We start from the raw sequence: 14,288 nt of genomic DNA, 5'->3' as shown, positions 1-14,288 counted from the left end.
TGGCCAACATCCAGCTGATCCACTCATATGCAAGCAAGCCCAGCTAAAATGAGAACTGCACAGCCTAAATCATCAACCTACAGATGATTAAGATAAATACATATTTATTGTGTTAAGTCACTACATTTTGGATAATGTGTAACAAGCCATTCTGGTGGACACAGATAACAGAGGCAAGGAATGTTTCATGTCTATGGATACATGTAAAGCTGCCTCATTTTTTAATAAATGACTACAAATAGCATTGAAAAAAAAAAGAGAAGAATGTGAAACTCTAGCATCTTTTGGCATGTCCAAATAGCCCTGTTTCTGAGACAAAGAAAGAAGGACTAATAAATGAGTCTGACTCCATGCTAGGTTCTGGGAATACAAAATTGAATGACATACTCCATCCCCTTGAAGAGTTGAAGGATTAATGGGATAGTCAGAGATGTGAATAATGATACTCAACCCTCACAGGCACCAGAATCAAATAGGAAAGTTTTTATAAATATAGATGTCAGATACAACTGGCCTAGGCTAGAATCTAGGGACAGCGTTTCTTAAAACCACCTCCAGGGTACTATAATAATTGAGGATAAAGAAGAAGAATGGAAGCCTTGGAAACTTTGGATAAAGCAGAGGAGAGGCAGCCAAGGCAAAGGGAACAGCATGTGTGAGATTATTGAAGTATAAGACAGCTTAATACTTTCAAGAACATACTATAAGTTTTGGTTTGTGTAGCTAGGACAGAGTATGTCTGGAGAAGCAAGGGGTTTGATACCAGGGAAGTGGGGAAGAACCAGATAATGAATAGTGTCCTGCGACAGCAAAGATGTTTGAACTTTTGCCATTCACCTAAGAGAAAAACTGACATCTACAAAGCACTCTACAAAAAGGAAATGCTCGGTTTTTACTGTTAACAGCTAGCAGTAGTCTTCTGAGAGGTTCATGTTTGTATCTGTCTCTCTCTTTTTCTCTCTCCCTCTCTGAAATCTAAAACAACACAAAAAAAGAGATCTGCCTTAAGGAATTGAAGGATAAACCATTTGAAACATACAAAGGAAACTAAACCACAGAGGGACATCTCAGACGCTATCATTTTAAATTTAATTTTACCCATTCTTCACCTCCACAAGGCACTGTTTGCTATGTTTGACTATGTGAAAGGTGACACGGTATAAGAAAGAACAGTCATTACCAGATGTCAAATGCCTTTGGCTTTAGTTTGGCCCAATCACAAAGAAGCTGTATGTCAGACAGGGATGCCCTCTCTCACCACTCTTATTCAACATAGTGTTGGAAGTTCTGGCTAGGGCAATCAGGCAAGAGAAAGAAATCAAGGGTATTCAGTTAGGAAAAGAAGAAGTCAAACTGTCCCTGTTTGCAGATGACATGATTGTATATTTAGAAAACCCCATCATCTCAGCCCAAAATCTCCTTAAGCTGATAAGCAACTTCAGCAAAGTCTCAGGATAAAAAATCAATGTGCAAAAATCACAAGCATTCTTATACACCAGTAACAGACAAACAGCCAAATCATGAATGAACTTCCATTCACAATTGCTTCAAAGAGAATAAAATACCTAGGAATCCAACTTACAAGGGATGTAAAGAACCTCTTCAAGGAGAACTACAAACCACTGGATATGAACAGACGCTTCTCAAAAAAAGACATTTATGTAGCCAACAGACACATTGAAAAATGCTCAGCATCACTGGCCATCAGAGAAATCCAAATCAAAACCACAATGAGATACCATCTCACACGAGTTAGAATGGCAATCATTCAAAAGTCAGGAAACAACACGTGCTGGAGAGGATGTGGAGAAATAGGAACACTTTTACACTGTTGGTGGGACTGTAAACTAGTTCAACCATTATGGAAAACAGTATGGCGATTCCTCAAGGATCTAGAACTAGAAGTACCATATGACCCAGCCATCCCACTACTGGGTATATACCCAAAGGATTATAAATCATGCTGCTATAAAGACACATGCACACGTATGTTTATTGCGGCACTATTCACCATAGCAAAGACTTGGAATCAACCCAAATGTCCATCAGTGACAGATTGGATTAAGAAAATGTGGGACAGCGATTCGGGTGTGACCCGAGCGCCGCCGCTCCTGAAGCGCTCCTGCCGCCCCCGCCGTGCTCCTAGGCAGCCGTTGCTCGGCCGGTTTTGGTAGGCCCGGGCCGCCACCAGGCCTCCGCCGGAGCCCGCACCCGCCATGGACGACTACGCAGATCTTTCAAATACTGAGCTGACCACCTTGCTGCGCCGGTACAACATCCCGCACGGGCCTGTAGTAGGATCAACTCGTAGGCTTTACGAGCAGAAGATCTTCGAGTACGAGACCCAGAGGCGGCGGCTCTCGCCCCTCGGCTCGTCCGCTGCCTCCTCTTATCGCTTCTCTGACTTTAATTCGACGTCAGGGGATTCAGATATGTATGATCTTCCCAGGAAAGAGGACGCCTTACTCTACCAGAGCAAGGGCTACAATGACGACTACTATGAAGAGAGCTACTTCACTACCAGGACTTATGGGGAGCCCGAGTCTGCGGGCCCGTCCAGGGGCTTCCGCCAGTCTGTGACTTCACTCCCAGATGCAGACACTTTCCACCACCAGGTGCGTGATGATCTTTTGTCGTCTTCTGAAGAGGAGTGCAAGGATAGGGAATGCCCCATGTATGGCCGGGACAGTGCCTACCAGAGCATCGTGCACTACCGCCCTGTTTCAGCCTCCAGGAGCTCCCTGGACCTGTCCTATTATCCTACTTCCTCCTCCACCTCTTCTATGTCCTCCTCCTCATCTTCCTCTTCATGGCTCACCCGCCTTGCCATCCGGCCTGAAAACCATGCTCCTGGGGCTGGGCTGGACCAGGATCACCACGTCCCGCTCTGGGGCCAGCTGCTGCTTTTTCTGGTCTTTGTGATCGACCCTTCTTCATGTACTACTTCATGCAGGCTGAGGAAGGCAACCCTTTCCAGAGGGAGCCGTGAGGGTCTGGGCTTCAGAGCCAGGTCTTCTGGGGAAGTCCTGGCTAACTGCCTTAGCAGTGGGGGTGGGGGTAGCGGTAGGGGTGGGGGCAGGGGCAGGGGCTTTTATGTGTTCTTGCTTGGGGGGCGCTGGGCCTAGCCCAGAGTAGTGCTTGCTCCCCCTGCCTTGTCCCACCAGGGAGGCAGCAGACTGAGGCCCTCCATGAGGGCCTGAGTGTGCTTTCCTCCGCAGCGTCCTGGCCCTGCTTGCATGTAACCCTTAGGGTCCAGGAGGGCAAGGCCTCGCTCAGTCAGAGGAGAACATGGTTCATGCATGCCTCCTTTTTGTCATCTTGTTGGGGGGGATTAACCAAAGGCCACCCTTTGTTTTCGTGGACACACAATAAAAACCCCATTTATTAAAAAAAAAAAAAAAAAAAGAAAGAAAGAAAATGTGGCACATATACACCATGGAATACTATGCAGTCATAAAAAAAGGATGAGTTCGTGTCCTTTGTAGGGACATGGATGCAACTGGAAACCATCATTCTCAGCAAACTGTCGCAAGAACAGAAAACCAAACACCGCATGTTCTCACTCATAGGTGGGAATTGAACAATGAGATCACTTGGACTCAGGAAGGGGAGCATCACACACCGGGGCCTATTATGAGGAGGGGGGAGGGGGGAGGGGGGAGGGATTGCATTGGGAGTTATACCTGATGTAAAGGACGAGTTGATGGGTGCTGACGAGTTGATGGGTGCAGCACACCAACATGGCACAAGTATACATATGTAACAAACCTGCACGTTATGCACATGTACCCTAGAACTTAAAGTATAATAATAACAATAATAAAAGAAGCTGTATGTCTCACCTTCCTCATTCATAGAAGAAATTGGTGATATCTACCTAGCTTTTCTAACGTGGCTTTGAGTGATTTAAATTACGCTAACATTTACTGAGCTCATTAGACCTTCTCATGTGAGATAATAAGATAATCTATGGTAAAGTGCATTATAAACTTTAAAGTGCTATACAAATGTTAAGAGATAGTGCATCACTAAGAAATACAGAGATTTACACAAACTGCTCACAATTTAGGTCAAATTACAATACAGACAGACAATGACGAATCATACCATTAGCTATGTGTCAGACAATTTGTTGTTGCAAGTGTTATTCGATTACAAAACTAAACTGCTTATGTCTGTAAAGCATTTTTTGTGTGTTTTGCCCAGATAGCATTTTTGTCTTCTCACAGCTTTAAAAGTTAGGAATGTTATTTCTCTCAGTCCATCTCAGTGAGTGAACAACTTGGTTTTAGCAAATTATGCAGTGAGTCAGTAGTGAAGATGGGCTGTGAGAGGGAATCTCTGAATTTTGAGACTATTACTTAGCACAGTAGGTTCATGTGCCTCTGGGGATCATTGAAACTCTCTAAACTGGGGAGGTAAAGAGACCAACTGTATATTTGATGTCTTACTATTACTAAACTTGGGTAATGAGTAATTTTGAGACATGTCTCCCAACCTCTCTTTCTCCGTAAGCTGTCGCATTTTTTTTTTTTTTTGATTGTGAGATTGTTTCTGGAAAATGTAGGATACTGAATTGTTCATTCTTTCAGGGAATAATGCCTAATTTTGCCTCTGAGAAGTATGTGTTTTTGGAATTCTGTGAGGAAGAGGGAGAATAAACTACTTTTGTTATTTTATCATTTAGGGGGAAATAGGCATGTCCTTTAGCTAGTAGAGGTCAAATGATATATTGATACATGATAAATATGAAAATACTAAAAAGATCTAAAGAAAACACCATTTCTGCTATATAAGGGCAAGTAGTTTCTACCAAGCACATAGTCTATAGTTTCCTAGTTATAATCTTTGACTCTGTACTCAGTCAAACTAGATTTGAACCCTTGGATTTGCCACTTCTTGGGTGTGACATCTAATTCTCCTCTAAACCTTTTTGTTTTTCACCTAGAAAATGAAAATGTTAACAGTGTCCACTACCCAGAGTTGTTTAGAGAATTAAATAATATCATACATTGGAAGTGCATAGCACATAATAAGTTCTCAAGATAGTGTGCTCCTATTATTATCATTGCAGAAGTTATTTCACACTCTAAGCCCCCAAAAGTATTTTAGAGACATAAAGTAGAGTTAGGATTTTTGTTCAGACAATGGCAACCCCTCTTCAAAATAAAAGTGTAATAGAGCAGAAGAAGTATGAAACTTGGAAGTCTAGAGACTTTGGTCTTAGTCTCACTTCTATCATTAGCTGGTTATATGATTTTAAGCATACTGACTCAATTCCTAATCTTCCCACCTTTCCCCCCACATTTTCTTAGAAGTGGTGAATGCACTAAAGAAAGCAACAAAGTCACAATGAGTGAATAACTATAAATGGTATCTAGGCCCTCCTTCCAGTTAAAGTGATTAATGAAATACATCTGTGGGTGAAACCTATGAGGTCCATAGTCAATCCTAATCCCAGAAGTGCTGTTTCAGTAATCCCTGTCTCACCAGCATGGCGGTAGTTGTGTCTCATGAAATTCTCATGATCTTCTACTGACACTTGTTATTTTCTATTGGAAGAGTCGCAATAGAAATTAGACTCTTTATTTCTATTTGCGCAATAGAAATATAGTCGCAAAAGACCTATAGAGAATATATAGGTCATGATATTCTCTGTACATCTTAACAGTTTCCACATAGACCTCAGGACCAACTAGAATATAGTTAGAAGTGGATTTATTAATGACCTTAAATCACAGTGATAATATGTTATTTATGCTTATGACTGCTTTGGGTGGGGATTCTTACTCTGCCCTGTTGACTCGTATGATGGCCTAAATGTTTGTGTCCATATAAAATACATATGTTGTAGCCCTATCTTCCAGTGTGGCTGTATTTGGAGATGAAACTGCTAAGGAAGTAATGAAGGTTAATTGAGGTCATAAGGGTGGGACCGCAGCTCCATAGGATTAATATCCTTTTAAGAAAAGAAACCAGAGAAACCTAGCTCTCTCCCTCCCTTGCTTTCACTCTCTTTCCCTCTTCTCCCCTCCCCTCCCCTCCCCTCCTCTCCTCTCCTCTCTCTCTGTCTCCTTTCCTCCCTCGGTCTCTTTTCCTGCTGGCAACTTGATCTTGGGCTTTCAGTCCCTAGAACTAAGAGGAGATAAATTTATGTTGTTTAGACCACTTAGTCCATGGTATTTTGTTATGGCAGCCTATCTTAATCTGTTGGGGCTTCTATAACAAAATAGCTTAGGTTGGGCAACTTATAAACAACAGAAATTTCTTGTGTATAGCTCTGGAGGCTGGAAGTCCAAGATCAAGGTGACAGCAGCTTCAGTATCTTGTGAATGCCAGCTCTCCGCTTCAAAGATGGCACTTTGTTGTTACATCTTCATGTGGTGGAAGGGGAAGAAGGCTCCCTCAAGCCTCTTCTATGAGGGTACGAATCACATCCATGAGAGTTCCACCCTCATGGACTAAACACTTCCTAAAGACTCCACCTCGTAACACTACGACAATGGGGATTAGGTTTCAACATGAATTTGGAGGAACACAAATATTCGAACTCTGGTACAGCCTGTGGAGACTAAGACAGCTGTCTTGGACTCTGTTGGCACTGGGAATTATCTGAACTATGTGTGAGACTATGGTTCTGTTAGGATGGGGTAAATGTCTAAATTCCACATCCTCCTAAGGGCCAAGTTAAGGATAATCAAATTTAGTCCTCATAGTCCCAATTTTACTCCCTTGCAAGTTTCTTCCCGATCCCAGCTGCCCAGGTGATAACGTGCATTGTTCTTGACATTACCTGGAGCTGGTCAGATCCTGAAGACAATGACTTGCAAATGTGCTAGCTACAAAGATGTAGTCTCTAATTTATTATTAAGAGAATATGTAGAAAAATCAGCTAAATTATGGAATTTGAATAACAAAGTCCTGAATTTCTTCCTCCTAAGATGTAACATCTATCTGCAAATAAGCATTTTGAAGAAGAAAGAAAACAAAGAAATGGCCAAAATTTTGTCTTTTTGCCTACTGGGCATATAAAATTTAATTATTTGTTAAATTGTGGTAAACAAATTTGGGAAGTGTCTGAACTATGTCTGAGACTATGGTTCTGTTAGGATGGGGTAAATGTCTGAATTTCACATCCCCCTAAGGGCCAAGTTAAGGGTAATCAAAATTAGTACTCTTAGTCCCAGTTTTACCCCCTTGCAAGTTCCTTCCTGATCCCAGCTATGTAGGTGTTAAGGTGCATTTTGGTAAACAAATTTTATTTCCAAAAGGATTCCATGAAGAGTGGTAGACTGAAGGAGATCATAAAAAATAAATAAATGAATAAAATAAAAACAGTTTTGTGGAGGGTGGAAGCTGAAGGGTATAGTCTTACACACAGGATTTGTTCTCAAGATACATAACATCACATAACTTCTGTCCTGGTTGGGTCTTTAATTATGTCTGGAAACTCTTTTACAAAATCTCGGTTACCTCCTTTGGCTTTTCACTACATTTCTTCTAAACATTTTTCATTTTATTCAGTCATCAATTCTTCTCTCACCCCTTCCCCCATCCCTTCATCAGAAGACATTGCCTACAATTTCTTTGGGAGAATAACTATAGAACTTAGTTTCTGAATCATATTCCCTCTGGTCTGAAATGTGTGCATTCTCTTAACTTTTGTTTTCTTTTTCTTTTTTGCCTCTCCAAAAGAATATATTGACATTTGCTTTCTAAAATCTCAATGATACCCCCACCTATGTTTGCAACTTTTTCTCCTCTAAAGCATTGCTCCATCAATTATTCTGTCCGTTGGATATTTCAACCCTCCTCCATTGGCTTCTTCCGTTGATCCTACAAACATGCTGAAATATCTACTACCTTAAAAAATTCAAAACAAAATATTTCCTCAACCCTGTTCTCTCCAAAGTCACTGTCTCTCACTCTCCCTTCCTTCTTTTCCGGGTTTCTTGAAAAACTCAATACTTAATTCCTCCAAAGCTGAGATGTTTGGTTGAACTACAGGGGGACATGCTAATTGCTGTTGAAAGACACAGAACTTGTTGAAATAGTAAAGCAGTGATGGAGGGGATGAAAATGAAAGCAATATTTTCTTTTTAAAATGGCAAGAAAGGTTGGGTCATGTTACAAACTCATAAGAAGAATTCTCTCAGGGAAAGAGCAATGCCTAAGGCTTGAATACGGCTAAATGTGATCATTAGAGAAAATATATATTTTGTTATAGCCTGTATTAGGGAGGTGGCATAGAGCAACAATCTGTAAAAGACTGCTAAATCTAAAGGCTGGCTCTGCTAGAACTCCCAGTAGAGCATAAGCTCCATGGTAATACCATCTTGGACTTCACTGGTATTACTCACTGCTATATCTCTGGAGTCTAGAACAGTGCCTACCACATAGCAATTACTCAATGAATACACTTGGGAGTGAACAATATAACTTAGCTATTTAACTTAAATTTAAAGGTGAGTAGGTGACACACTAAGTGAATGAGTTTCTCTGCAGTTCACAGTCTGATCTTGGACAACCGTCTGATAATTTCTAAACCATCTCATACAAGCCACCTCAGCACTAATTTAAGTACCCATTGTGCACCAGGTACTTGAGAGTAGTAATGCAGTGAACAGGACAAAAGTCTGGTTTTCCAGAACCTCACAGTATACACAGGGGAAATAGAGAAGTCAACAAGGCTAGTGAGGTATTAGAAGAATCTACATAGCTAAATGGAAACCGAAAAATGGCCTAGACTTTCTTGCTTGTGGTGCAAGTAAACTTTTAAAAAGACTTACAGAGCAATTGAGAACTCAGATGATAAAAATTACTGCTTTACTTCTGGGTAGCATTTAGTGGTCATGGGATGACAGAAAGAGAAACACATACAACATATAATGACACGAGGTCATGTTGCAACTTTAAGAAAATTTACTTCCATTAACCCAATTTACTTTAGCTGTAAAATAGAAAAATATATATTACCGACCTCAAAGAGCTTGAGGAAGGATTAAGTAAAAACAAATTGTGTATACACACACACACACACACACACACGCACATAGCATGGCTTATCAATATGGAACAAATATTATTTCCTCCCATACTTGCTAAGCACCTACTATATGCAAGAAATTCTGCTTAAAACAGGAACACAATATTGAGGAAAATAGATATGTTCTCTTCCCTGCTTGAACTTATGTAATAGTGTGAAAATGATCATGTTCACCTATATCAAACATGATATAGACTATGCCAGAAGAATATAGTGAACAGAGGGGAAGCAAGCTAGAGACTGACTTCTTCTGGAGGATCAGAGAGGTCTTTCCTGAGAAAGTAGAATTGAAGCCCAGATCTGATGGAGAAGGAGGCATCACCTGGATGAAGAGTGATGCATGAAAGAACGTCCCAGGCAGTGCATAAAGGTCCAGAGGGAGAGGGAAACTTGAGATTTGGGAGGAATAATTGAAGGCCAGAGGGGCTGTAGCACAGAGAACAAAGAGGAAGTAATGAAATGAGGCTGAAGAGGCAGACCTGGCTGGTAAGTTTCTCTGCCATTCCTGATCTGACCTTGGCCAATCTGTTTAATAATTTCTGAACTGTCTTGTACAAGGGATCGCATGTTAACTCCATTGAAACATTCTTACTCTTTGGAATGCTTTATTCCGTTTTGGACGTAGATGCTATTCTTCACTTGCAATGGCTTTCACTACCCTTCTCATACTGAAACTGCTTTCCCTTCAAAACTCAGTTAAGTGCCTTCCCTGATATTTCAGCCTCATTTAAATGCTTGTCTTTGCCCCGTAAGAACCATCCCTATTTTACCTAAAGACTACATCACATTGCACTGAGATTAATAACTGCATTCCCTGTTAGACTCTAAGTTCCTTGAGGAAATATAGTGCTTCCTGTAACTTGTGTTCTCACAAGACCTGGAACAAGGTAGACATTCAGTAAAAGGAGGTTGGATAAATTTAAGAATAGATGAATGTTTTGCCATCTACTTAACTTTATCTTGTGTTAAATACAGAACAGTGTAAATAGGTTCATAAGTGCTTTACAATGAGGAAGGCAGTTTCCAATATCCACTACGACATCAGAATGGTGCCTGTGCTGATTTTGTTCCCTGATTCTAATGCAGAGGAAACAAAAATCATTTGGGAAAATTTCCAACATTTGAATATGGTATAAATAACTACAGAAAATCAAAGAAGTTATTAAAAGTTTGCCTTTTAATTTTCATATTGAAGCCAAGGAACCATAACATAAGCAGATTTTAAATGACCTGTTCAACTCCAGACCACTGACTTGGAATCCTTTATCTGAAGAATTCAAGGGTGGGGCCAGACAACTCCTTGTTTACCTTAGAACCCTTTTGTTCATCGGTCATTTAGAACCAGGTGCTTCACAGTTATGATAATGGCATATTGACAGCTCCAGGCCAGTTCTGTTGCATTACCTCCCACCTTCACACCTGCACAGAAAACTTCACACAAATATTATCTTACTTACAATTATAGTATGCTGATTTTTTTTCTCCACTCTCCTAAGAAGAGAGCCTTTGGAAATCATAATTCCTACTTCATTGAAGCTGGAAATAACATGCTGGGTTTTATAACCTGGGACCATAAAAATTAAAAAAAATAAGAACGTGTACCTATCCTTTGTTAGTTATGATGTGAAGAAATTCCTGTGAAAAATCAAGGCCTGTTTGGAAACAGTGTCAAATACAATGGGATTAATTGGGAACAATTTAAGTATATAACAATAGAGGAAGATACATAAACAAGATACACAGATTGATGAACCTATTCATTGACAGCGATAGCTATAAGGAATTCCTATGGCATATTAAATGAAAAGGATACACACAAAAATATGCACACACACGCAAACATTGGTTCATTCATTCAATAAATCTATATTATATCCTGAGTGCCTTCTCTGTGTTTACGATAGCTGATAGGAATCAGTAGTAAGACCCACAGACATGACCCCTGCAGCATGGTGCTCATGGACCAGAAGCATCAGCATCACCTGAGACCTTGTCAGATGTGCAAAATTTTGGACCCCATCCAAGATCTGTTATGACAGAAATTTTGGAGGTGGGGCAGAGTAATCTATGTTTTAGCCAGCCAGCCTTCCCATGATTTAAAAGCAAGCTCAATTTTGAGAATCACACTGCTCTACTAGAGAAGACAAATATTAAACAAAGTTGTTTATGATAATTACATCAAGTGGCATAACAGAAGGTTGAGAAACTTTAAGAGAGAGTATGAGGATAGGATGTGAAGTCTTTGCCTCTTTGGGGATTCAGAGAAAGTACCCCTGAAGAACTGTTGGAATAAAAGTGGGCCATTAAATAGAAGAATGGATAATAATATAGATGTAATAAAGCAAGCATAATAAAGTGTTAATGGTAGGATCTAGGTGGTAGGTATACATGTAAGAAGATTTTACTGATACAATCTTTCATCCTTTGGAAATTGTCATAATAATATGTCAAGGAAAATAGAGTGGGCTTTGAGGAAGATTAAAAGTGGTTGAAGGGTGAGTGAAGGAGAAAGAGTGAAGGCATTCTTTGTGTGTGTGTGTTTTTGTTTGTCTGTTTTGAGACAAGGTTTCACTTTGTTGTGAAGGCTAGAGTGCAGTGGCACAATCACAGCTCACTGTAGCCTTGACCTGCCGGGCTCCTTGATTAAAATCCTCCCACTTCAGCCTTCTAAGTAACTGGGATTACAGGTGTGTGCCACCATACCTGGCTGAATATTTATTTATTTATTTATTTTTATGGAGACAGGGTCAGGTCTTGCTTTGTTGCCCAGGCTGGTCTTGAACTCCTGGGCTTGAGCATACTCCCACCTCAGCCTCTCAAAGTTCTGGGATTACAGACTTGAGCCACTGCACACAGCCAGCATTCTTGATATAGGGAAGAACATATTTCATGCTACTCAAATTCTCATTCATCTTTCAATCAAGTTTTTTCTTTTAATTTAAATACAGACTTAGGGGATACTAGTGTACTTTTGTTCCACAAATATATTGAGCAGTGGTGAAGTCTGGGCATTTAGCGTAGCCATCACCTGAATAGTGTACATTTCTCATCACTCAACCCCCTCCCACCCTCCCACCCTTCTGAGGCTCCAGTGTCTATTATTCCCCTCTATGACCACCATGTGTACACATTATTTAGCTCCCACTTATAAGTGAAAACATGTAGTATTTGACTTTATTTTTCTAAATTATTTCACTTAAAATAATGGTCTCCAGTTCCATCCATGTTGCTGCAAAACACATGATTTCATTTTTTATGGCTGAGTAATATTTTATTTTGTGTTTATTTTATTGTGTGTGTATGTGTGTGTATATATACATCACATATTCTTTATCCATTCATTGGCTTGTGAACACTTAGATTGGTTCCATGAGTTTGCTATTGTGAATAGTGCTGCAATAAACATAGGAGTCCAGGTGTTTTTCTTGTTTTTTTTTTTTTTTTTTTTTGAGACGGAGTCTCTGTCGCCCAGGCTGGAATGCAATGGCGCAATCTCAGCTCACCGCAACCTCTGCCTTCTGGGTTCAAGCGATTCTCCTGCCTCAGCCTCTCGAGTAGCTGGGATTACAGGCATGCGCCACCACGCCCAGCTAATTTTGTATTTTTAGTAGAGATGGGGTTTCACACCTTGTTGGCCAGGCTGGCCTCAAACTCAAACCTCAGCTGATCCGCTCGCCTTGGCCTCCCAAAGTGCTGGGATTACAGGTGTGAGCCACTGCGCCCAGCCACAGGTGTCTTTTTAAAATAGTGATTTATTTTCCTTCAGATAGGTATCCAGTAGCAGGATTGTTGGATCAAATGGTAATTCTTTGAGAAATCTGGTTCTTTGAGAAATCTCAATACTGCATTACATAGATATTGTACTAATTTACATTCCTACTAACAGTATATAAACTTCCCCTTCTCTCTGCATCCTCAACAATATCTATTATTTTTTGGCATTTTAATAATAACCATTTTGACTGGTGTAAGATGATATTTCCTTGTGATTTTAATTCACATTTCTCTGAATATCATGAGTCTTATGAGTAACCAAAAAGATGTTGGTGCTGGGGCTTAGTGACTAAAGAGGAGACAGGCATAAGAAGGCTAAAACCAGAGGTAAAGTTAAGCAATGTAGAATTGGGTTTTAAAAGGCCATATAAAAACATTTGTTTGTATAATGTATTAGTAGTTACTTTATTTTTATTGCTAAGTAATGTGGAAATACATATATATACCAGCTTGCTTTTTTGTTTATCCTGAGTGGGGGCCACTCTATGCCTGTAATAGCTGATGGGAATCAGCAGTAGGTAAGACAGATGCGATCCCTGCAGCCCGGTACTTGCAATCTGTATCAGTGGTTCTCTACTGTGGTCCATATACCAACAGCATCAGTATCACCTGGAAACTTATCAGAAATGCCCAACTTTGGAGACCCATTTTGAAATTCTGAGTGAAGGCATTGTTGATGCAGGAAATGACATATTCCTGTTGATGTTTCTTACTGTTGGACATTTGCATTGCTTGCAGTCTTTGACAACTGTGAATAAAGATGCTGTGAATATGTGTGCACAAGTCTTTAGCGGACATATGATTTTATCTTCCTTGGAATGGAACTGCTGAGTCATAGAATAAATGTTTTAAAAACAGCTAAGCAGTATAGCAGTTTTCTGAGGCAATTGTGCCATTTTATAGCTACACCAACAATGTGGATATATACTGAGTATATAGTGGGATATTATTGGTTTCAGTTTACATTTTCCTGATGACTACTGGTGTTGAACACTTTTTCAGGTGCCCATTAAACACTGGAACATCTTTCTTTGGGAAGTGTTCTTGAAATCTTGCTATTTTTTTAATCAAGTTGTTTTTTATGAATGAGTTATAGTACTTCTTTATATATCGTGGCTTGAAGTCCTTAGTCAAATATATAAGTTGTGAATATTTTCATCCAGTTGTTTCCTTGCCTATTTGTTTTCTTGATGTGCGGAGGTTTTTAAATTTGAAGTTCAGTTCATCAATATTTTCATGTTGTCTTTTTAAAAAAAAATGAGCCTTTCAAGGTTGTGAAGATATTCTTTGATGTGTTATTTGAAAAGTTTGATAGATTACACTTTCATGAGTATGTATGCATTGCACCTAAAATAAATTTTATTATATGGCATAAAGTAGGTTTTGAGTTTCATTTTATCTTTGGAGACATCCATTTGTTCCTTTGTATCTGATTACTCTGTGTTCATCTCAACCATTTGTTAACACT

At 39.9% G+C, this 14,288-nt stretch overlaps 1 protein-coding gene across 1 annotated transcript; it reads left to right on the top strand.

The window, feature by feature from the left end:
• The first annotated feature begins 2,078 nt into the window (after nucleotides 1-2,078).
• Nucleotides 2,079-3,386, top strand: LOC117066490 (emerin-like). The gene is given in 2 exon segments (XM_033181910.1): nucleotides 2,079-2,922; nucleotides 2,925-3,386. Coding segments are annotated over 2 exon segments (771 nt in total). The 5' UTR covers nucleotides 2,079-2,216; the 3' UTR covers nucleotides 2,990-3,386.
• Nucleotides 3,387-14,288: the final 10,902 nt, after the last annotated feature.

This window comes from Trachypithecus francoisi, unplaced genomic scaffold (genome assembly GCF_009764315.1).
Source record: "Trachypithecus francoisi isolate TF-2019V2 unplaced genomic scaffold, Tfra_2.0 Lachesis_group20, whole genome shotgun sequence".
In the NCBI taxonomy this organism is placed as follows: Eukaryota; Metazoa; Chordata; class Mammalia; order Primates; family Cercopithecidae; genus Trachypithecus; species Trachypithecus francoisi.
Note: the sequence above shows the minus strand (reverse complement) of the source record. Positions and strands in the feature narration are given on the sequence as shown.